Source organism: Pseudopodoces humilis, chromosome 24 (assembly GCF_049639895.1).
Source record: "Pseudopodoces humilis isolate 2021_Gansu_Grassland_sample_001 chromosome 24, ASM4963989v1, whole genome shotgun sequence".
Taxonomy (NCBI): Eukaryota; Metazoa; Chordata; class Aves; order Passeriformes; family Paridae; genus Pseudopodoces; species Pseudopodoces humilis.
In genome coordinates this window covers 5,742,289-5,766,807 of record NC_142223.1, presented here as the reverse complement: position 1 = coordinate 5,766,807, position 24,519 = coordinate 5,742,289, and the positions used below count along the sequence as shown (strand labels likewise).

At 46.0% G+C, this 24,519-nt stretch overlaps 1 protein-coding gene across 3 annotated transcripts; it reads right to left on the bottom strand.

Annotated features, from left to right (window-relative positions):
* Positions 1–1,211: 1,211 nt before the first annotated feature.
* Positions 1,212–20,380, bottom strand: MXRA8 (matrix remodeling associated 8). Of its 3 annotated transcripts, none has more exons than XM_088066693.1 (13): positions 20,159–20,380; positions 19,486–19,612; positions 19,047–19,137; positions 14,062–14,082; positions 13,163–13,471; positions 11,863–11,964; positions 10,501–10,631; positions 9,537–9,864; positions 5,455–5,613; positions 4,936–4,966; positions 4,329–4,405; positions 3,060–3,137; positions 1,212–2,201 (listed from the first exon to the last, which is right to left on the bottom strand). In XM_088066693.1, exons 3-13 carry the CDS (start codon positions 19,093–19,095, stop codon positions 2,176–2,178), a joined length of 1,311 nt encoding a protein of 436 aa, XP_087922819.1. In that variant the 5' UTR covers positions 19,096–19,137; positions 19,486–19,612; positions 20,159–20,380; the 3' UTR covers positions 1,212–2,175. The 3 variants fall into 3 exon arrangements, with proteins under 3 accessions (XP_087922819.1, XP_087922818.1, XP_005530491.1); XM_088066692.1 differs by having other exon boundaries at positions 19,047–19,174; positions 20,159–20,379; XM_005530434.3 differs by lacking the exons at positions 19,486–19,612; positions 20,159–20,380 and having other exon boundaries at positions 19,047–19,265.
* Positions 20,381–24,519: the final 4,139 nt, after the last annotated feature.

Sequence of the window (24,519 nt, the reverse complement as noted above, 5' to 3'; positions counted from 1 at the left end):
GAGAATATATTAAATTTTCCCCCCTTAAGCTATTCTGCAGCCCAGGAGTCAGATAAAATATTGCAATGCCTCTGGAGTTTATGAGTAACCCCACTCTGAGCTTGTGTCTGTGTGAGCTGTGCTGAGCAATTGGAGCTGGCAAGGAAAAATCTCCAACCTTTGACTCACAGACATGAAAGGGAGGGAGAGAGACGTTTATGACTATTATTTGAGACTGTGCCACCCTGATGGAATAAGCGGCACAGCCTCCTACACCTGCAGGATTGCAGCCTGGGTTTCAGGGCAGCATAAAAATCCCTCTCTGCTTTGGGGAAGGGCAAAAAGGGGCTTGGGATCAACCCCAGACCTTCCTCTGCACCAACCCCGGGCACTTTTTGGGGTGGATCTTCAGTGAGGCTAAAGGTAATTGATTACAGATCACAGAAGAACCTGTGGAGAGCAGTAAGAAATCGAAAGATGAGGATCTGCTCAGCTGCAGCTTAGGAAGGCTCACCTCCACCTCTAGTTTCCTTCTATTATTATATCTTTACTGCTTGAAGGCATTGAAAATAAGGTCCCCTGATACAATTATTCTTTAACACAGCCCCCAGTAACAGACATATTGATATCTGTAAAAATGTCCATGGTCTACTTGCCATTAAAAGTGCATTGTTGTTATGTCCCACCTTATGAAGAGCCAGCACAGCCCCTCTGGAGGCCTCACCCACCACATTTTTGGCAGAGCTGAGCTCAGCTTTTGAGGAACCATCCCACCCTCTGAGTCCTGCTGAGCCCTGTCACACCCAGCAGAGATCCCTGGTGCCCACGGGAGGAGGGACGGGGGTCTGGATTGGGATTTAGATGCCTGAGAATGTTTGCAAGACACACAAATTGGCAAGAAAAGGGAAGGGCTGGGTGCTGGAGAGGCTGTCCCAGCTCCATCCACACAAATCTCCCCCTGTGCCACCCCCTCCAGACCACCAAACAGAAGGATAGCAATCCCTGGCCACCCTCACCCAAGTCCCTGTCACCACAACAGGAAACACCTTTTCCTTCCATGCCCCAAGAACTGACAATATTCTGCAGCTTTCCTGGAGTTTTGACTTGCTTGGATTATAACACTGAATTACTTCAAATTTTTTGGCAGCCCCACCTGACACTGTTCACAGGTAGAACCCTCCCCCACCCCCCACCTCAGTCCACAGCCTCACGGCCATAGGAATCCACCCAAAATCCATGGGAATGGACTCATCCCCCTCCTGGACTCCCTTTCTGAGCATCTGGTCCATGAAAATACCTGTTGTTACTCCTGTTCCTCATGGAACTGCTCCCTTTCACCATCTCCCTGGGCTGGGTCCTACCTTTGGTTTGATGTACTCTGTGTGGCCTGGATCCACCCCAAGGCTGCAGAAAAATCCCATTCCAGGTTCCACACAGGAGCTCAGCCCTCTCCACAACATTCCTGGTTCTGATCTAACTGAGGCTAGCATTTACAGCTCTGTGACTGCATCCATCAAATGCCTGCTCCTGCCCAATCTGATCTGGTCTGAAACAGAAACAAACCAACAAACACAGGGTGAGAAATGCAGAGTTCAGCTCTGAGCTGAGCCCTCAGCCACTGGTGTGCTTCCCTTTCCCTGTAAAATGAGGATACTGACATTTCCCCATGGATAAAATGAGGTTTTGCACTGCCATTTGGGAGGGCTGTGCTCTTTGTGCTTCACCTGGTTCATGCAAAGTTCTGTGTGAAATTATTTATGCCAGCCTAGGACAGGGATCAGCCTTTGCCATTGTTATCCTGATGGATTCACCACATGGAAAAATGCCTGGTGTAATGATGGCTGAGAATTAGTGATGCAGGTGGTTTTATTTAAAGCAATAACATCAAAGCAAAACCTCTGCTGATTCAGCTCATAAAAATCATTGATGCATAAAATCCAACAATAATTGTCAAGAAAGAAAAGGGGAAAGGAAGATTGGAAGAACAGAGGAAGAAAAGGCAACCCAACCCCATAAATGCACACAAGACAGTTTAACTTTTTCATGAAGCATTTGCACCCTTGTGTGGGGGAAAAGTGGATGTGGGAAAAATTCTATGGAAATTGGAGGGAGATGGAATTAAGAAAAGGCATCTCTCTTCCACGTTATCTATCTCTGATGGAAGCTTCTGGTCCAGCCAGCAGCTTGGGAGGGCCTTCATTTACAGTACTCCTTCCTGAAATCTGAAAGCAAATGGAAACGAGGGTCAGCACCTGGAGAGAGATTTCAAACCATTCAAAGAAGCACAAAAACATGGATTTCTTTCTGGAGTGACCATTTGCAGTCACTGACAGCCCTGATATTAAAAAGCCCCGCAGTGAGACAGACTGTGGGTAAATCATTGCCCAGATCCCACCCTACAGGATGCAGAAGAAAATGCCATGAGAATTCCATCAGGGACAGCTCCTGGGCTCTCCATTCCCTGCTTGATGTCATTTCAGCCCCATTTATTAAATCCTCATTCTCCTGGAATGAGTCGTGGAATCTCTGAGCTGATCACAAGCCCTGCTTGACAGAATTGCTGTCCTACAAGCAGTGGCACAACCCTGGGGATTAATCCTGGATCAGAAAGAGGAGATTCAGCCCCCAGGGAGGGAGAGCTCTTTGCTTTTCTTGGATGAAGTAACTGCCCATTACCCATAAATTAATTCAACTCCAAACACTCTCCTTCTGCACAGTGTTTTCTGCCCAAACAGCACGCCAGGACATTTTTGGGCTCCATCTCCCTCCCTCTGAGGTCACAATAGAGCAGGCACTGTTCCAGCCCTGCCAGGCTTTCTTTTTCTAATCAAGAAAAATTCCAATTTGTGCCATGCCCAAAGTTTTTAAAAGCTTAATCACTGCTTGCGTCTTGTGGCTCCATGATGAAAGGATGGGAAGAGAGCTGGCTTCTCATTCCTGGTTTTGCAATGAAGTTTCTCATTCCTCTTTGGCTGTGCCTTGGTCACTCACTGATGGATTGTTTCTCCCTCCTGCTGCCCATCCTGCAGCCCTGAAGGTCCCTGCAGCCACCAATTAAAGGGGAAGAAAGTCATGATTACCTTTGTCTAAATCAATGTTCTTTGCTGGGAAGCTTCTGGCTTGCTCAGCCTTCTCCTTCAGGATGTTGTTTTTGTAATCTGTGTGAGAGAGGAGCAGAATTCCCACAGGCATTAGGATATTGAAAGGAAACTAGTTTTGTGAGCAAGACAGGGGTGATCAGTCCTTCCTTGATGTGCTCTAGGTCTGGCACCTCTGATTTCTAGGAATTATTTGTGGGGTTACTCAGCAGGAAAACAGCTCTGACTTCATTTTAGCCCCTGGCATTAATCAGTTGTGCAAACTTCAGCTCCCTGCTCCTCACAGGCACCACGGATCCTTCCAGCTCTGGATTATCCCCTCAAATACTACCCCTAGAGGTGACTGATATAATTATCCAGAGATTTTGCTCTCCTGGGACGCACAGAGAAGGACTGTTGCAACCCACCCTCTGCAATTCCTTTCTTTACTTCCAATTTTGTATCTCTCTTGTTTACTGGGGCCTTTACAGTAATTCTTGGGACCTAATGTTTGTCAGTTTGTTCTTTTAAAGGTTGTACCTTTACTGGGGATGCAAAATAAAAAAAATCAAAGGGACAATTATTTCCTTGCTTACCAAGCAAGTTGCAGCTGATGTGAACTTGGCATCGTGACAAGGCTTCAGGAATCTCAGGGTGGTGCAGACAAGAGCATCACTTTTGTGAAATGGATTCAGTCCAAGTCCCAGCAACAACCAACCCCCGATCAATTATTGACGCAATAAACTGAAGGCTGCACCTTCAGACCCCAGCAAGGAACAGCATCTATCTTCAGGAATGTTGGAAATTCCCCAGATCAGTCCTATAAATCCCCCAAAAAACCACTTTCACAGTGTGAGATGAGCTTCCTTACCCTCTGCCCACTGTCTTTCATTTTACCACGAGTTCCAGGGGGATTTGTATTTTCTCTTCTCTACCACAGGGCCTCTGTTGCAAATTTTCTTCCTCTCATTCTCTGTTTATCTGCCCTAATTGCTGGCACAGGTCTTGACAGAAGGCCCAAATGTTCACTGAATGATTTGACATCCATGGAGGATGAAAATCAGAAAGTTAAACCAAACTGGCTTCAACAGAAGGAGGGGACAATGAACTCTACTAACTCAGGACTTCTCTTTATCCAATTCTGGTCAAATAAAGTCATACCCACTTCCAGAGGTTAAAGAATGGGTTAAATCACTTTAAAATATCCAAGTGCCATTAGAAACTTCAGATTTACAACACTTCTGACCTGGTTTGGTGGCCAGGGATACCTACCCAGCCTGATGTCTTCACTTTTGTGTGGGGTCAGATCTGTCGTGTCCACTGTAAATTCTTTAAGATTCACATCCTTCCTGAAGGGGAATAATGGTGGAAACTGGTATTGTCACATCCTTTAATAACTGGCTCCTTTCACACTTTTTCCCCAATAGCTTTTCTAATGCTTCTTTAGAGAATTTAATTGCTTTAATTTTTATTTTTTTCCCCCCGCTTTTTCTCTGTTTGTCCAGAGCTTAGAACAATGGGCAGCCAATCCTGGAACTTCCTTATCTCTTTCATTTTAATCATATAAAATAAGGTCTGGAGGAGCCCAGGTCCATGATCTTGGCCCCATCTCACAGCAGATCTGTGCATTACTCCTTTCCCACCAACTCCCAAGGACATCTCACAGAAACTTCATCCCTGAATCAGTTCCCAAAGAATAACGAGAGAAAATTTAAGTGCCAAATCAGCCCCACAAACCATTTTCTCCTTCCACTTCCTCCTCCTAACCAGATTTTCAGCTGGTTTAGTCTCTTAGCTGAGGAGGGGGGGCATGAGTCCATTTTACTGCATTCTAAACCGAATTAATAATATTAATTCTATTATAATTAATTATACTTACTCTCCGTATTTCTTCACATTGTATTCATAACCTAAGCAGGAGGAAAAAGCAGAATGAGCAGTCCCAGCCAGTCCAGATCCATTCCTGGATGGATCCATGGATCCAAAACCAGTGCTGTGGGTGTCACCCAGAGATCCCAGTGTCCCTTGATGGAATCCCACAGAGTCACCCAGCACAGCAAGGACCCGGACCCCTGAGTTCCCAAGGGATAAATCCCACTTGTGAAGGGCTTTTCTTCTCCCTTCTACAGAGCAACTCAGCAAATCAGCAAGTGGGATTCAGCCAAAACCTGGACTTGATGACCTTGGAGATCTTTTCCAACCCCCAACAATTCCATGAAATCAAGACCTGGACATTTTTACACCACACCAGCCCTGCAAATCCTCCCCACTGGGCAACTTCCTGGTTTTCCAGGAGGGGATCCCTGCCTGCAGCACTGCTCCTTGCAGGAACCATTTGCAGAACAATGTCCCAGGATGTCCCTCCAAGCAGGACAGGACAGGTTTTCCCTGGACTCACCTCTCTGCCGGCGCTTGCGGGTGATGAGGACCACGATGATGAGGAGGACGAGGAAGAGTAGCAGAGTGGCCAGGATGTAGCCCAGCTGCTGGAAGAAGTGCATCCTGCTCTCAGGGATGATGACATTGATGACATTGTGGCCCCTGACCACATTTGGATCTGAGGGAAGGAAAATGGGATCACTGGAAGTGACATCCAGAGAAAGGCAGGATGACAGGTGGGAACGCTCAGGGGGGTGAAATTCTTCTGAATTGCAAGAACTAAAGGGCAAATCAGTGCCTGATTTACACCACCCTGCACCTCTGGCAGGTGGGACATGCTATGCTCTTCACCAAACCATGATTCCCCAAATTTATCAGGGAATTGGTGATCCCTGGACCATCAGCAGTGGGGAATTCCAGAGCAAAGCCATCCCAGCCAGCTCCAAACCTTCCAGAGGGCGACACAGCCCTCCTCTGGGTCCCTTCCAACACACACTCCACACTGCTCTGGCTCCAGAGCAGCCCCTCCTTGTCAAGGGTTTTAATTTATGGAGTGGGAAGAGTTTTCAATGCCAAAAAATGAGCTTACTTTGAAATGAAATAAAAATCAATAAAATAAATACCTCCCCCACCCCACCCCCCCAAAAAAACACAAAACAACAGAAGTCACGGAGGAAAGCCAAGATTCCATTCCTTTTGTGGGTGCAGTAGAATTTCTGTTCCACAGCACAGGGAAGGGGAACTCAAAACTTCTACGTGGAACATTTTTTTGCAGATCTCAAATAAATAGGTCAATGTTTTACACACGTAAAGAGGAACTGACTTCTCTGCTTGCAGCACTCAGAGAAATGGGCAAAGCCAGCCCAAGCATGGATGGAATCCCACAAGACTTTCTGGGAGAAGGTTTTTTTCCTTCAAAACAGAGCTGAAATGACACCTTCATGCCTTACAGGGAATTTTCACAGAGCACCAGGTGAGAACAGGATGGAGCCCTCACCTCCCATTCCCTTGGGAGTTCCTCCTGCTAATTACCCAGACAGAATAAGGGGAAAAGTGGGGGGGAAATACCTCCAAAGCCACAGTACCCTTTAGCAGATGTGTTCTGACACTTCTGGAAGTGCTGGCACAGGGACTGGTTCCAGTTTTTTGGGCAGTTTGTTCCCAGCATTTAAAAACACCAACCCAGCAAAAATAAAATCAAACCAGGCAAGAGCGAATTGAAATAAACACTCTGAAATCAGAGCTGATTGTTTGCTAATGCCAACAGCAGTCCTAGAAAATCAAAAAGCTTGAGCAACATGCTCTGTTCTGGTGGCCCAGTGCTCTACTCCAGCAGCACTCTGCTTTTTACTGGTATTTCCAGATGCCCTGTGTTCCCTGGACACAATGCTGGAAAATCCATGGGATTTCCACCCTGCCAAGCTAAAAAACATCAATTCAAACCCACTTGCAGAGCTGAAAACAGCACATGTGACAGCTCTGTTTTGTCACATCCCTGCCTCCTTTCTGCTATGAGATGGTGCCACAGCAAACAAAGGAATTCTATTCCTGGCTTTTTGCTTTCCCAAAGTACTGCAAGACGGGGGTAAATTGGGTTAAACTTTAGGCAACACTGAGGAGGTCACTGCAACAGCAAACAGTGGAAACAGAGATTGCATAACTTTGGGCAGTGGAATATATCCCATTTTATAACTGGGGAAACTGAGGCACGGAGGGACAGCTCTGTCACGCCAGTGAGTGTCAGTGCCCTGAGCAGGATCACGAGGTCTCACAGACTCCTCTTCACCCTACACCAGAATTGAAGCTGTGGTGATGAAGGTTTTTTCTGTATCCAAGATCTAATCTCTCAGCACATCTCACAACCTGCCCCACATTCACTCCCAGGACACTTTAACCACTGAAATAAAATCTTGATGGTGTTGGGGGAGAAAATAAATCCTAAGCGGGGGTGTGGGGGGGGGAATAACGGTGTTATTTCCCCCTAACGGCGTCAGGGGGAAAAGCTTAGACCAGAGGTGGTTTAACATGACTTTCCCCAAGCATCAAGGACCAAATTCTTCGGCTGGAAAAAGTGGGGAGCTCTCCACAAACCTGGCAAAGGGTTGCCAATATTTTAGCCCTCATGATGAGACACAACAGATTCTTCAGCCACATGCTGCAGAGCAAATCCCAAGTAAAAATACTCTTTTAGTAGACATCCACCACATTTACACTGCTGAGCCTGAGAGCAGCACTGAGCCCCTGCTTCTCTTCCAAACAGGATGAACTTTCCTGTCTGGGAATGGCTCTGGAGCTTGGAGCAAGGCCAGGAGCTGAGGCTGCTGCCTGAAGAAAGCTCCTTGGTTTGCTTTTGTTGTCTCCCCATTTATGTTGTGCTCTCCAGAATTCCAGGCAGTTTTTCATGGAATGGGGCAATGCCTCAGCCTCCCCTGCTGCACCCAGGCAGGGCTGGAAAAGGAAACCTCTGGATGTCTCCACTGCTTGCACATTCCCACAGACTCAGCACATTTTTGTGTGTGGTGCTCCCAGCCCAGCTGAAGGGTCACTGCCTGCAGGGGATAAAACTGTCCCAAAGCTGCTGCTTTGGACGGTGGAAGTGGCTTTTGCCAGGAAGGGAAATTCCTCCAGCACCACAGCCAAACTCAGCCAGGTTAAATCACTCAGAGATTCCACCTCATTTCTGAGCAGGTAGGGAACTACTCAGGAAAACATCCAGGAAAAAGAGGAATAAATTTCTGGGTGAACGACTCTGGAAACAAGATCTAGCTTCCATCTGTGGATAAGGCTCAAGGGCTGTCTGCAGGAACTCTGTTATTTGGATGTCTTGCTCTCCAGCCACCTCGCCTCAGCACTGCCTGGATTTTCTGGACACCAATCTTAGCCCCAGGGAAAAAGTTTAGGTCTCTATGACTTGAGAAAGTAAATTTCTACAGGAGAATAAACCTATTAAAAAATGTATGAAGCAAATCAAAATTCTATATTAAACAGCCAATAAATATTAAAACACAATGAATATTTTAAAGTGTTAATAAAGAACTATACCCAAAAGACGTTAAAAAAAAATATTAAACTTGGGATTTTTGTTTTCTTTTTCTGCCTGAATGAGGCGTGATGGTTTTGAGTTTGGACAGGCTGACAGATGATAGCTCAGTGCAGTGGAAAATATGAAAATTGGTTTATGGCACACACACACACACACAAAAAAAAAAAAAAAAAAAAAAAGCTGAAGGGTGGAGTAAAATGCCTGGTGGTTGATTCTGCATGGTCTGGCACCTTGCACAGCCTAAACATCCGTGCAGAGACAAACTGTGGTGAGAAGAGTTGTGACAGCAAAGGCAGGGCTGCTTCAACCCCCTGCCCACACCTTCTCCTGGTCCATAAAAGTGTGGAGGAAAGGAAGCCAACAAAAAGTGAGAGGGAGCTGTACAAAAGCAGGGAACAAACCCATCTGGTTTGCCCCAGGGCCTCTCAGCAGTGCAGAACTGCCCTGGGACAGAGGGGCCAGGAGCTGCCCTGTGCCCTCAGCACTGCAAAAGGGGGACTAACCCTCAATTTTGTTTCCATCTCTCAGGGCCTGAGACAGCAAGGTGTCCTTGATCCCAGGCCTGGAGAGGAATTGTTGACCAAAATGGGAAAGCTGTAGCTAACACGCTATATGGATGCAGGACTACAAACACGTGAGAAAATATAAAAGCTAAAATCCTAAGGCATCAAGTCCAGTGATGGAAGGACATCCCACAGCATCCTCACTGCCCCTGTGCAGCTCCAGGTGAAGGCAGGTGATGGAAACAGCTTGGAATCATCTGGAGCTGAGCTGGCTGAGCTCTTTAGAGCCCCAAAGATGCAGCTGTGGATACTTCTCATAGTGTGGAAAACCCCTCTGTGAGAAGTCCGAAGAATCACAGAATGAACCAGGCTGCAAAAGACCTTTAAGATCCAACCTTTGACCTAACAGCTCCTCATCTACTAAACCACAGCACTGAGCACCACGTCCACCAACGAGGCAGAGGATTCCCGCAATTTTATCCAACTAAAGGGAGAGAGAGTCTGGCTTTTCCCAGCAGGATTTCCTGCAAATTCTCCACAGGAGAAACCACTCACCTGCAGCTGGGGCCACGCTGTGTGTGGTGAGGTTCACCACCTTCCTCTCCTTCTCTGGCTCTGTCACGGACACGTGGTAGATCCTGCGCTCGTGGAGCCCACAGTAGTGGTGGTGCAGGTGGCAGGAGTAGGTGCCCTCATCAGCGCTCTCCAGGTGGGAGATGTGCAGGGAGAAGTCTCCGAGGGCGAAGGCGCCGCGGGTGACGTTCATCTTCTGCCGCAGGAACAGGGGCCCGTAGGAGCGGCGCTCGCCGGACGCGTACAGGTCCACCAAGCGGTCAGCGCGGTCATGGGGCACGCCAGGGGGCTGCCGGTCCCAGTGAACCACCTTGGAAAAACACCAGGTTGACTTTTTTGGTAAAATTTAAGAGTTTAATAAAAGGCAATAGGAGACAAAGATAATAGAGCAAAGATTAACAGCTGGGTGTTTGGCGTTCTGTCAAGAGCACACTTGGAGACATTTTTTATATATTTATATTGTATTAGCTTACTGCATATTTATAAACACTATTTAAATTTATTGCATATTTATAAACAATTCTACATAATTACACTTTTCTTTAAATTAGTTTACATATTCTAAAAACTACATAACTTTTGAGACTCCTTTTTTTAAACAAGCTCATTTTTTAGTTATAGTTTTAGTCTATTCTTATTATCACCTCTAGTTTTAAGTTTATATTTTCTTCAGACAATAAGTACTAATAGTTAACATATCAGTAACAAAAATTTTCATTATATGTCTGTCAAATGTTATCTTAATTAAACAAGTAGTTTAAGCATAGCTACTAATTATTTTACTATTATGCCTAAGTTTAGTTAAACTAAAAACTATAACAAAAGTACTATAACTATAACAAAAGTACTTTATATATATATATATATATGTATATATATATATATACACGACATTTATTCTATTATTTTACAAAAAACTAATATTATAGTATGTATTTGTAAGAACCTGCTGCTCCTCCTCGCTGTGCCGCTCCGTCCAGATGTGCTGGCGGTTGACACACGGCAGCGTCACCGTGCTGCCCGCTGGGGCCACCAGAACTGGCTTCTCGCCATCCCAATACTCGCTGGCCTCCTCACCTGCTGGGGAAACTCAACCTTGGAATGGCCATTTTTCCCTCCTGTCCCTTTTTTCCCGCTTAATCGACTTAAGTTTCCTTCCCAGGTTCCCTTTCCTTGGCCAAAATCAGCAAAATTTTAGGCCAGTTCACTGTCGCACACCGCGATCTTATGGACGTGGCTGATGCGAAGTTCCCACTCGATGCCAAGGGTCAAGGACAGCCAGGCACATCTATCTGAGATTGCTCCCAGAGCCTGGAACCCTGAATTCCAAGTGTCAAGGACAGCCAGGCACACCTGAGATTGCTCTCTTGGAATCCTAGAACTCCACAAGACTGGAATCCTATAAGACACCCCCACCCAAAATCTTGCCACATGGCACAGCTTGAACATGCATAAAACTGAACAACTCTGGCTTTTCCACACTTATTTCAGCAGTTAGTTAAAAAAAAAAAAAACAAACCACCTTTATCCTCTCCATCTTTGGCCATTTCATGAAGCAAGACCACCTTCTTCTCCTTCTAACTCAGAGTTAATCTACTGCTTCAGAAAGCAGGAAGCAAATTCCCTCCACAAGCTAAGAATGGAATGAGGATCTTCATCCCAATCCTCTGAGCAGGAAATGCTTTCCTACCCACAAAGGCTCTAATTACTGGAGGAGCTGAAGCAGCACTGCTCTATGTTTGGCTCTTGAAAAGGAATAACAGAAGAAGCCAGAGCACAGAGGAGCAGACTGGGCTCTCTGGATGTTTTTATTGTGCTGTGAGAGCAGCAGAGGAGATGCAATTCCCCACCAGTAGCTCCACCGGTGTTCTCCAGAGGTTTAAATGGATTTTAATGGGTGCCTGTGTGGATGGGTGGGACTCCCTGCAGCTGCCAACAGCTTGCTTTTAGAGCTGGGCTTAAGGTGGGTTTTTAAGTACAGGCTGCCCAGGGCAAGCTCAGCAGCCAGAGCACAAACAGGTCCTTGTGGCTGAGCTGAGGGTGTGGATTGTCACCAGGGAGGAATTGTCACTAGTGAGGGACTGTCACCAGGGGTGTGCTGCTGCTGCAGCAGGGACAGTTTGGTAACGACCAAGAGCAAACACTGAGCTGAGCAGGCTCCAGGCACTGTTTGGCCAAGGAAGAAGAGAGGTTTGTAAATGAACCTCTGAAACTCAGACAGCAAACAGCACAGAGAGCACCAGGCTCTGCTGGTGCTTCCCAAGCCTCCTGTAGCACCTGTAAAACCTGGAACTGTCTGTACACCCACCTCTCTTGGCGATGACCAGCTGGATTTTCACAGTTTCATACAGGTGGCAGTAGTGATGGTGAAGATTGCAGGAATATGTGCCTTCATCACTCTCTGCAACACCTGTAGAGCAGGGAAGAGGGAGGAATTCCGTGTTCTCTACTGAGACAATGATAATTTGTGTCATTTGCAGTTTCCCAAATCCTTGTCTGGATACAAGACAACTTCATTCTAAGCCATCCTTATCACCAGGGTGGGATAAACAGAAACAAATAATCTCACCCAATATAATGATTTGGTCACTTAATGAAATAGTATGTTTAGTTGGTTTGCCCTTGTGAGGAAGATATTTCTGTTAACAGGTGGAAAGAGGAAGCTGGTTCAGGTTTAGCTGAGAGCAGGCACAGGAACAATGGCCATGGAGTGTTCATAGTTCAGGAACTGAATCACAATCACAGGGCAACAAAAAGCCCAGGTGGCTTTCAGGTGGTTACAGATTCTCTTTCAAAACAGGTCTTTTTCAAAGGAAAATAAAATACTCAGTGCTTCAGAGAACCACACAGAATCACTGAAGTTGGAAAAGAATTCCAAGATTGAGTCCAACCTCAATCCCCACCTTGTCACCCAGCCCAGAGCACTGAGTGCCATATCCAGTCCTTCCCTGGACACCTCCAGGGGTGAGGACTCCACCTCCCTAAGCATCAATTCCCATGTTTAGCAACCCTTTCCAGAGAAAAAAATCCCCCTGTATCCAGTCTGAACCTCCCCTGGGCCAGCTGGAGGCTTCATTTTGAAGCAGAACCAGACAGCTGCCCTAGGTTTGAGGGCAATTCCTCAACTTCTCCTGCCTTGAATCTCCAGCTGAAAGCTCCACTTCCCTAAGTGCCCAAGGAGCAGAAATTAATTAATGTAACTGTCCAGGTATGCATGTATTTGGTAAGAGGGAATGCTGAGAGGATTTTGATCTGCTGAATGTGCTGAGCTGTGCAGGTTTTCTGGGATAGACTTGGAGGTACACAAATAACCAGAGCACTGAGTGCCACCAGTGCACTGAGATTGCTCCCAGACCCTGGAATCCTGAATTCCAAGCATCAAGGACAGCCAGGCACACCTGAGATTGCTCCCAGACCAGGGATGGGGGCTTCCCCACCTCCCCGGGCAGCCCCTTCCAAACCCTGAAATTCCTCCTGAGAATTAGGCTTATTATCAAATATTAAATTTATTTATCAAAAAATATGCAGTGAGCCAACCATTTACACCAAAACCCACAAATCCCATCGAGCCCCAAACCCTCCACGGGGGGGGGAAAAAGGCTCCACACCTTTGATCACCAGTGAGAAATTCCCATCTGCAAAGGCGTTCTCGGGCATGAGGATCCTGCCCTGGTTGTAGGAGCTGTAGACACGCTGGTCCCCAGCTGAGTACATGTCACAGAGCCTCTCCATCCTGCTGTCCCCATAGTAGGAGCTGAGCAGGTCCCAGTGCACCACGCGCTGCCTGTCGTTGAGGCGGTCCTGGGTCCACACCATGCGGTGGCTCTTGCAGGGCAGCACAGCCTGGGAGCCCAGCACAGCACTGATGTTCAGCACAGAAACCACCACGCTGGCTGGGTTGGAGGCATCAGCTGGGACTGAAAATCAGGAGCAAACAGCAGAAAAAAAAAAGAGTTGTAGGGTTATGCAGTTAATGGCGTGTGAAGAAGGCACTGGAATGGGAGTCAGGCTTGTGCTGGAATCTCCGCACACTTTTGATTCTGGTTTCAAGACCAGCATGGGGCACTGTCATGGAGAATCAAAGAATCCTGAGCTGGAAGGGACCCAGAGAATCACTGATCCAACCTTATCCCTGCACAGGCACCCCAACAATCCCACCCTGTGCATCCCTGGGAGTGGTGTCCAAAGGCTCCTGGAGCTCTTGGGACTGGGACCATTCCCTGGGGAGCCTGGGCACTGCCCTCCTCAGGGGGAAAAACCTTTTCCTAATAAATAAAATTTTAACACACAGATTTCATTCATGTCTCTTCTCAGGATTGTATACTCGAGCTGTCCTACTCACCCTTCCTAATCCTGACCCCCAGCTTAATCCAGGTTTAGAGACACCAGTGCATGGGATGCATAATTCATGAAAGTTAGGAATGAAAGCCCCTGTGCATGCCATGGAATCAGGGTCCCTCTCACTCTTCATCATAAAACCTGGCAGATTTACAGAGATGCCACTCACCTGAATATGAGCACACAGAACCTGTCAAAGCAGAAAATGAAGAGTATTACTGACAACAAAAGGATAAAAAAGCTACAAATGCATTCCAAGTCACCAGCCACCTCTGTTATTGCTCCATCTATTCTCCCCTTCCCTGTTAATACTGATGTTTATATCTGGCTGCTCCATTTCCCATTCCTGCCACACTTTGTCTACACAGTTAATTCTGTGGTGCTCTGGATGCATCAGCTCTCTCCAACTCACATGACTCAGATCTACACAGGAAGAACTTTGCCAGAGATTAACCAATTTCTTTGATTCTGCGTTTTTCTGGTCCAGTCCCTCCTGTTCCTTGTGTGGGAGGGGTCTAGAAGGTCTCCTGGCATCAGGCTTTTGATTCCCAACACAGATTCCCAACACAACACCACCATTCATCTCTCCACCCAGCCAAACCCAAGTGGATTCCATCAAAATCATTGGAGGTTTTGTCCTGCTAATGTCAGAGGCACAAAGTCCTGCAGACAAAGGCTGTATTTTTATTTTTTTTTTCTAGCACTGGAATTTATGAATTTCAAATTCAACTCCTGACTGGGGGTATTTTAGCACACCCCCAAGTGGTGAGAATAAACTTGGTTTCCTCCCCTTTTTCTGTCATAAAGCACTGGGCAGGGAGAGAAGAGAACAAAAAATGAGCAGCACTCTCTGTTGAACTGCCAGCTCAAAGGCACCGCAGATAAGAGGCATTTTTTTTCTTACAGTTAAAATCTCAGCATCACAAAGAGAAAAATCAAATTTTGGTCCAGGTCTGTCTTCTCTGTATATAAGAAAGAGACATCACAATTCCATCATTTGATTGTCTCTCCTGACAGGCTGCAAAATGTATCAGCCAGTGTTCCACAGCACCAAATTAGCCAGGAAAAATCAGTGTCACTTGTGACAGGCCACCAGCTGCCAGCACAGCACAAGTGTCACCATGCCCAGGCAATGTCCTTGTGGCTGAACAAGTGTGGTTTGTGACATGAACAGCGATTTGTGAGCTGGGGAATGGTGTCTGAAGCTACTTCCAGAGCCCTGCTCGAACAACAAATTGATTTGGTGTGAAAGAAACATCCTCTGCTGGCTCAGGCAGAGGAATGAAGGCATTTACTGCTCTCCTTTCCTCTGGAGAGCTAATGGCAAAAACATTGAGCAGCATCAAATTCCCAAAGCAGATTTATGAATGCAGTGCTGTAAATACAACAAGTGGCAAAAGCTCAGCCACCCAAAGCTCTGAGCTCACACTAGCACCTGGTTCTGCACCTTTTTGGACCCCTGTACCTTCCACCTGCCAGGGCAAGGACCACACTTCTCTTCCCTGCCTCTTCCCAGGTGGAGCTGCTGGAGCCTGAGCAGCCACAGGCACTTCTCCAGCACTTCTAAACACAACTCTCTGTGAAAAAGGGGCTTGGCTGGGATGGAACAGCTTTTAGACAAGAAAAATTGACGTCTTGTGGGTTCTTTTCCCCTCCACTCTTAAAACTTCAGCCAGGAACAGGGCAGGAATGCTGCTGCTTCCTCAGAAAGTCATTCCAAGGCGTTTCTGGTTTGCCCCTCCGTGAGCAGGAGATGCTGTGTCCTGTTGGGACCAGGGAAGATCCTGTGGATTTTATACTCTGCATTTTATAGACTGGATTTGTGACTTGCTGGCTGTTGCCACACAGAGCTGGGTTGACATTGAGCATCACAACAAAAGCAATTCTAGATGAGGTAAACTTAAATATTGGAGCTCAGCACACAGAAATGGGAGAGAAAGGGTTTCTCATTTTGTGCAAACAGAGTCTGGACAGAAACTTTGAGTCTGAACCTGCCCTATGATATCTTCCATAGTTTGACAAAATGGTGTAAATATATTTAAAAAAAAAAAAAAAAAAAAAAAAGACATTGAAGCCAAGCAGCAAAATTCTAGGAGGGGAAAAAAAAGGATAACTATTCACAAGAGGCACAGGAACTCCAGCAGACAAAGAAGGAAGAACTGATTGTTCTGATTCCCCAGCTATGCTAGAAATCTGCACACATTCATCAGTTCATGGGTAAGGCTCAAACTTATTTGACAAAGCTGTAAATGAGATCACTCAGAAATCGGAGGAATCTGGGATGTCTCTGACCTCTTGAATGCCTGGAAAAAATGGAATTTAGAACAAGTGACCTTCAATAACCTGAGCAGAGAGCAGCAGTGGAAGGAAGAATGAGATTTTTTCTCTTTTCAGTGTCTTCCCTCTGCTGTGGGACCCTGCTCTGCTGTATGAGACAAGCAGAGCAACCAAGCCCTGTTTTAAAAAGGGATTTTATGACACAGCAGCTTCTGAACAGAGGTAGAACCACAGCCCAGTAAAGGTGACAGCTCATGAACTGCAGCACTGGGGTCAGCTGCAAGCAGGGATTTTGGTAAGCCAACTGCAAAACCAGAGTCTTCATGTACCTGGTGACAGCTCTGACCTCTGTCATCACAGGCCTCAGCTTCTTCACCTTCTAAACCTCAGCTGCCTTCAGAGCTGTCAACACAGAACTCAACTGGGGCTTTCATTTTAGAATTTCAAGCTCCATGGGATAGACAATCATTTTATCTTCTCTGGGTGACATAACCACAAAAAAAACCCAACAAAAAAATACCAACAAAAGACAATTCTGTGCTATCCCCTGACACATTCTGTGCTGATTCAGCAGGATCCCAGAGTTACTCTCTGGTCCCACAGTAGAGGAAGAGGAAAGCAGTCTGGAAAATTATTTCTTAATCCCTTGTAAAAGGCAGAGCCAACTCTTACTTCTTGAATCCCATCCATTTTTCACGTGAAGAATTAAGCCACAAAAAAACTGTGGGCAAACTAGAAGCAAAAGGCTCGGGCTGTGAAAGATGTGTGACATGCTCAGAGCTCTCCAGGTAGTGTCCTTGGAGAATGGCAAGGACAGAAAACTGTCCCCTGAGTCCTCACTGAACAATCCTGGGATAAACTCCCTCCTGGGACACAGGAGCTGCTGCTCAGCTCAGTGCTGGATAAAACCACTGAGTCCCTGTTTCATACTGGGGGATGCAAAATGACCAGAGCAGAAAAGTCCTGCAGAAAGGACATGCTCCTCCCCAAATCTGTGTGAGCCAGATTCCTCATTTCTCCCATGAATCACTTTGTTTAGAGGGGCTTCCATGGGCTCTGTAGGGTGATTACACAATTATGGGAAAAGCAGCAGTCCCACCACACTGTCCCCAAACCCTCTGGGGATGGCAGGGGCTCCATCCTGACTCTTTAGGGGGCTGAGAGGCCCTGACAGCTGCTGATACAGCAGCAGCAGCAAGGTGACAGTGAAATAAATGAGCCCAGCTCTCCTCTGGGAGCCAGGTTTTTTTAACCCACTGAGCAGGAACCAGGAGAAACATCTGGGTTCATCTGGAGGAGGGATATGGTGCGCAAAACAGCTCCTCCTAAACTTCTCCCATTCACCTCCTGTCCAGCCTGCAAGACTCAGCTTTTCAGTAAAACAGAATTTCCCTTCAAATCCCACTGATGGTCAAGCCAGGCTTTGAACTTGGATTTTCTCTAAATCTCCGTGCTTGTTTATTTTTAAAGACTTCCTGGGACAACTTTCCCAGCAGCAGTCTCCCACTTCCAAAAAGGATGTCAGAGCCCTTAAATACCCATCCAGCTCCAACAATTCCAGCCCACCCTGCAGGTAGGAACATGCAGAGAGCAGGAAACTGCAGAAAGGAAAAACTTTGTGTCTCTACAAAGAGCCAATCCCCACCTGGGGCACAGACAGGACCCAGCTTTTATGGGATTCTGAGCTTTAGAAATCCTCCCCTGCCTTGTGAGCTCCCCCTTGGCTGCAGGCCCATGGAATGGTTTTGTAGAGCCATTCCAAACACGGCTGTTCCTCCCTGAGACATTAACACTTGAAGGAGTGGTTTCCGTGCAGGAGGGATAACAGATTTCCTCACAGCATAGATTTGCCTCCTTCTCTCCTTCCCATCCGCACTACTGAGTTATAACCTGATTTGGGTGGGCTCAAACATCAGGGCTGCCTGGTGTGCAACCAGGTAAATCCAAAATGCACCTGAAATTCTGTCAGAGATCATCCATGCTCCCATGGGACCTCCGGCTCTGCAGCAGCCCAACTTGCTATTACTGCCCTCGGTGCTCTGCCAAACCTGACTGGGAGTCACTGGACTGGTTGTGACAGAAGTGTGGCCTCTCCTCCTGTTTAACCCACCCCACACCCCAGATTTCTGAGCCACTTTAACCCTTCTGCACCTATGACTAATCCATCATTTGCCAATTCCTAAACCTTGCCTTGAGGCATTGCAAAAATGCCGTGGTGACATGGAAAGTGGATTAATTAGGGACCAAAGGGAGAACTTCTCACCTTACTCCACCTCAGTGCTGAGGAATTGAGTGGCCCAGGTGTCAGCCACAGCCTTTTAAAAGGGCTGGGAAGAGAAAGGGGTCACAAGCCCCCAAAAAAGTTCTGCTCCTCACTTCCTACTCTTTTCTTGCACCTTGCTACCCAAAAGTCAATTGTGTCTGTCTTTATGCTGACAAGAGGAAAAGAAACCCAAAAACCACACATCTTTTTTTCCCTCCATCTGAACCCTCACACACACATGCACCCTCAGCTGTTTCTACTTCTTCAAACCTAAAAAAGTAACCTTAAGTCCTGTAAATATGACTGTGAAAGCTTTGCTGTACTCATACCCAAGCTTATTGGTTTTGAATTTGTTGATAGGAAAAAAAAATAAAAAAAAAAATTGCACAAACATGTGAACAGAACTCCAACAACCTCAAATATTTTTCCATTCTCTCCCCAAAAAAGCAGAGGAAACCCACAACTCCCTCCCCTCCCCAGACAAAAAACAGAGCAAATTTAGGAATCTGAACAAAATCTTACAAAGATAACAGCTCAAAATTTCACAGCCAACCCCCAGCCCCATTGTGCAGCTGAAATAAAAACAAGTAACAGACCAGCAGCTCAGAGCTTACTTTGCTGAAGCAAAATCTGCCACAGGAGGAGTTTTGCAAGTTGCTCCATTTCTTCAACTTCTCAGAGTTTTTGCCTCTCTTGAAAAACAAGCTGAAGATTTTTTTTCCTTTAACTTTCTTTTCTGTAACTGGAAAACACTATGACCTCATCAGTTTACATCCCCAGAGCTGAGGACAGCAGCTCAGATTCTGCAGGATTACTCCACCTCCAACTTCCAACTCCCCACCTCCCCAGTCCCACTCCACCTCCTTCCTTTCCCTCACACTTTCTGCAGATCCCTCTCCTCCTTCCCCTCCCTCTGAGACCTTCTGAGCCCTCCCTGACTCTGACATCAAAGTTTCAGTTGAAACTGGAAGTTGGTCCCACACAGCTCTGGGCTGACAAAACAAATCTTTCTCCCTCCCCTTAGGGATGGAACCAATTTTCCTCATGCTTTACTTGATCCAGCTGTTTCTCCCTTTGTCTGGCACTCCTCCAGACTGGATTTATTCTGCTGCCTTCAATAGGGTTTTGATCTTGGTCTCCTCATATGGTTTTACTTCCAGCTCCAGTCTCCAAAGACAACCTAGAAAACAATATTTACCCTGTCCTGTGATTTGTAAGTAAGGGCTGGGTATTTACAGGAAAATTACAATGAGTATAAAGTCAGGAAATAGAGTATAAAATAGGAAATAGAGTAGCTGCTGCTAGAATATTAAAAGTAAAATTACATATAGGAAAATTAAAATATGGTCAGTTTTTCTGTTTTCTTGCATTCCGTTGTCAGGTTATTGTTGCTTATGGTTAACGCCATTTAGTGGATTGGATTTATTGGATTTTACAATTCAGCCATATTAGTCATCAAGTGAAGAAAGGGAATTAAAACTGACTGTCCTTAAATGTCTGTGGGACTCCATAAGAGAATTTAAAAACACAAGTCAGGAGCCTTCCCATGGGATCCATGAGGATAAACTTAATTGCCACACTTGAATTTTTCCTTCTGACATTTTTCTGTCTCTCTGCTCTCCCGGAAAATAGATTCCCCCTATCCCAGAGGGGAAGGAGTTTCAGGAAAGAGGAGAGAATTATAATTATAATTGCCCCCTAAACAAACATTTAAGTAACTACACACTGCAACAAGGGAAACTTTGGGAGCATCCAGATCAGAACTTCACCCAGTCCAGGATCCTGTCTCCATCATCAGACAGAACCAGGACTTCCAAACAAATTCCAAGAAACTGAAGCTATTATTATTATTAGACAGCATGACCATGAAAAAAAACAAAAGCCTGCTGTTAACTTCACACTGTCCAAGACGGATCCAGAGAACTGGTTTGTTTCTAGGGAAAAATCCTAAAATAATCTTCAGACAAGAACTTTGTAAAATTTCCCTGGAAACGCCAACTCTGACATTTCTATGAAGTGAGGAGATTTGGGGGTAATGGGATAGGAACAGCCCCTCCCTCCACATTCCCACCCTCATCACCTGAGCTGTGGCACCACCTGGATATGAACAAATCCAGCCTAACTGCAACCCTAATCTCACCAGTTTCTCTTTGCCAGCCTCAGGAATGCTCATTATTCCAATCCTAGAACCACCTGCAGGCAGCAAAGGCTCTTGCTCCCGTGTCCCTGATCTGTGCCAGGTGTCACAACAAGGACAGCACTGATCCAGAGCAGCTGCTGGACCAGGAATCTCATGGAGTCTCATGGAAGAAGAAGCCTTTACTGTTGTCTCCATCAGGGAGCTAGAGCAGGCTGTGTTCAAAGCAGCCTGGAAAATGCCTGACTGGGAGGCAACAAAGCTGCTCCCACTGAACAGACAGCAAATCCATCATTCTCTCCTTCCCCTGCTCCCTCCCAACCATGGACAGGACCTTCCAGGCTGCAATTCCAGGGTTTTTTACCACTGTTATAAATACATATTGTGATACTGGCTTTTTGCAAGTATTAAGATGAATATATGTTAGAATAGCTTTTACTATGTCTTTTTCTTTTTTCTCCTGCTAGTAGCTAAAAAGTTTTTAGGCGTAGGTCAAGAAGAAGTTTGGACGTTAGGGCTATGTCCTGTCAGAGCACGGATAACCTCCAGTGAACAGATGATGGGGCCCAGGCTGCTATCAATACTGACTGCCTGTAGAAGAAAGAACCCCAGCCCAAATAAAAAGATTATAAAAGAGACATTAAAACCAAATGTGTGTGCTCTAAAAAGGGAGACCTGAGGAGTGACCGTGCAAAACAGTTCCTGGAAAAGTTTGAATATGCATAAATCTATGTAGCAGGGGATGGTATACAAAGGGTGTTTCAAAAGCACCAGGTGTACCCTTGGCAGAGAGCCAAGCACCCTGCCGTTTTAACCCTTTGCTCTATTATCTTTGTCTCCTATTGCCTTTTTGTTTATATTAAACCTTTTAAAATTTATCAGGCGAGTGAACCTCGTTTTTCACAGCACCTTTCTGTCTCCCAGCTGTGGCACTGCAGAGGTTACTGTCTGCTCCTCGCAGGGTTTTTGGGAGGGAGCAGATTGCTGCGGTTGCTGCTGTCACGGACTGGATATTTCCTGACTGCAAGGAGCCAAGTCCAGGCTGAACAAGGATGAAATCTCCTAAAATCACCCACGGGAAGAGCAGCAGCTTCTCTGGGGTTCACAGAGGGGAGGAAAGGGACACAGGGTTTGCAGATCTCCGCCTTATCCCCTCTCTAATCCTGGACAGTCTGCAGCCAGCCCTGCTTCCTGGGGCTTTGCTACTCCAAAGACATCCTGGAAGAGCAGCTGTGTCAACATTTTTCCTGGTCTAGAAGCTGAATTCTTAACGAGCTTCTCCATTCTGAGCTAAGCCGTGCTCCCCAGCCTTTCTCCTTCCCCACTCCCAGGGGGAATTGGGATTGATTGTCCCAATACCAAGCATCCCTTGGCTGCCCACTGCTCATCTCCAGCTGACCACAAATCCTGACCAGAGAAAGCAGCTTCATCCAGGCAAGGAAAAGGGACTTTCCAGCAGCAACAGGAGTGGTTTTGCAGGCTCTGCACCTGCCATCAGATCAGGTCAGCAGCAGAAGAAAGGCTCCCCTGTTCCCGAAGTTGCCTATTTTTCATTGTGGCAAAAGAAAATCTGTATTTCACACCTAATTCAGATCTAAAGCAGTGGCTCGGGTGGACAAAGCCCTGCTGAAAGTGCAGGGGTCACAAGGGTAATTGGCTTGTGGGAAGCTATGACTATCAGGAAGTTTCCTCTTTTCAGGCTGCACTGAGAGACTTCCCAAGAAATACAAATGGAAGATCAGCAGCAGTTAAAACTGAGCAAGTGTCAGATTAGGAAAAAGGTCTGATGCCAACGGGAATCCCCCATCCTTAATTGCAATTTTTGAGAGCCACTAACCCTGGGAAACAGGAGTGGAAGTGACCCCTTCCACCCCATCTTCACAGCCATAAATACGTGAATTAAAAAGGAATGTCAGCATTAATAATCTGTTGACACAAATTACAGTACAAGGCCTTGTGTGCAGGATTTGTCAACACTCCAGGCTTATCATCAACAACTTCTTTAAATACAGGACCCAGAGTATTCCACCAGGATCAGAGAAAATACCTACTCATGGGAAGAAGAAAGGATAAAAATCCTGGAACAGAAATGTAGTAGGGAATGCTACAGTGTATGAATAAAGAGTACAAGAGTACAGCTAATTGGCAGTGGCAAAGGCAGCAAGGATTCTTCAAAATAAAATATGGGAAAAAAGAACTTTGCATGGGAACAGCAAAAGAAAGGCAGTGCCTTTCAGGGTTAATTTACACTGACACTATTTTTCACTTGGTGGCAAAGCTTTTCTCTTTAAACCAAATCTTCCAGCTGCCACGAACCCCTTAAGCAAGCCTGAAATAATCCAGTTTAGAGCAAGAACTGTGAACTGAAAGGACAGAATTGAAAGCCAACCACAATGACAGGGCTGCCAAGCAAAGCCTGTCATTACTGCAGGGCTGGAACAAGTCAGGCACCTCTCAGCCCCAGCATTACCCTGCTTGTTCCCCAGCCACAAACACAAAAACCCCTGATTTGCCTTTTCTGAAGGGCACATCCAGAATGACAAGGTGATGGTCTCACCAGATGTTTTTTTGTTTCATTTCACTGGAATCCACTGTAATCAGCAGCCTGAGATGCAGCCACCAAAGCAGCTGAGGCAAACACAGGCTGGGGGATGAGCAGGGCAGAGCTCTGACACCTTTAGACTGGGGTGAATAAAAAAATATCATGGGAACATTAAATACCAGCCCTGGAATAGCCAGAGACAGGTGAAGTTCACAGAAATACCCACTGGCAGTCACTGCCATGCTGTACCCAAGCACTCCTCAATCCCAGGATTGCTGAGGCTGGAAAATCCCTCCAGGATCAGAGTCCAGCCTGTGACCAATCCCCACCTTGTCCCCAGCCCAGAGCTCCGAGGATTCCTGGGACACCTCCAGGGATGGGCACTCCAAACCTCCCTGAACAGCAATTCCCATGTTTAACAGCCCTTCCATGGGGAAATTCCTCCTGATGTCCCCTGGTGCAGCCTGAGGCTTCATTTTGAAGCAAAACCAGAGGAATAGGAACAGCAGGTGGGTTTGGGGCTGTCCTTTGCAGGCAGCTCCTCAACTTCCTCCTTGAAATCTCTTGATTTCAAATTCCTTGAATCTCCAGCTGGAAGCTCCACTTCCCAATAACCCATGGAGCAGAAACTAATTATCATGCATGTTCACGAATGCAGGAATTTAGTCAGATGGAAATGCTGAGAGGGTTTTGATCTGCTGAACTCACTGAGCTGTGCAGATTGTCTGGGACAGACCTGGATGTGCCCAAGTGAGGAGTTAAACTGCATCATCCAGAGTTTTCCAGCTGCATGGATTATTCCCGTTAATCCGTGTGTTTGTGTGTTCTTCCAGCTCTGCTGTCCTTGGAGCAGGTCACAGAGCTCTGTCTGCACCCACAAGGCATCTCCAAAAGCTCCCTGCATTCCAGCACCCTTGGATGGCACAATATTTAAACACCCCCTTTGGCTGGAAAGCTTCAGATTCCCGGGATTCATCTCAAAACCATTAATAGAAACCAGTTACAAAAACAGAGAAATTGCCCAGGAAACCAACGCTGATTTTTTTTTTCTTTTTTTTTTTTTTTATTTTTTTATTCCAGACAGAAGCAACCCAGAAAAAGAAAAAAAAACAACACCAAAAAAACAACTGACCAAGAAGAAATGGGAAAACAACAGGCAGCAAATAAATTGGGGATGGAAAAAGAGACAAAAAGAAGCACCTTACTGACACCCACAAAGCAGGTATAAATTATAATCTTCTGTTAAGTTTAATATTTTTAGCATGACCAAACTGTAAGAAAGTAAATCTGAAAAATCAGTTCTCTATAAAAATAAATTTAGTTTAAAAAAAATTAATTTTAAGTACTTGCTATGATTTTTTTCAATTTAAATGCTGTTAAAAAATAACTAAAATCACATTAAATGTGT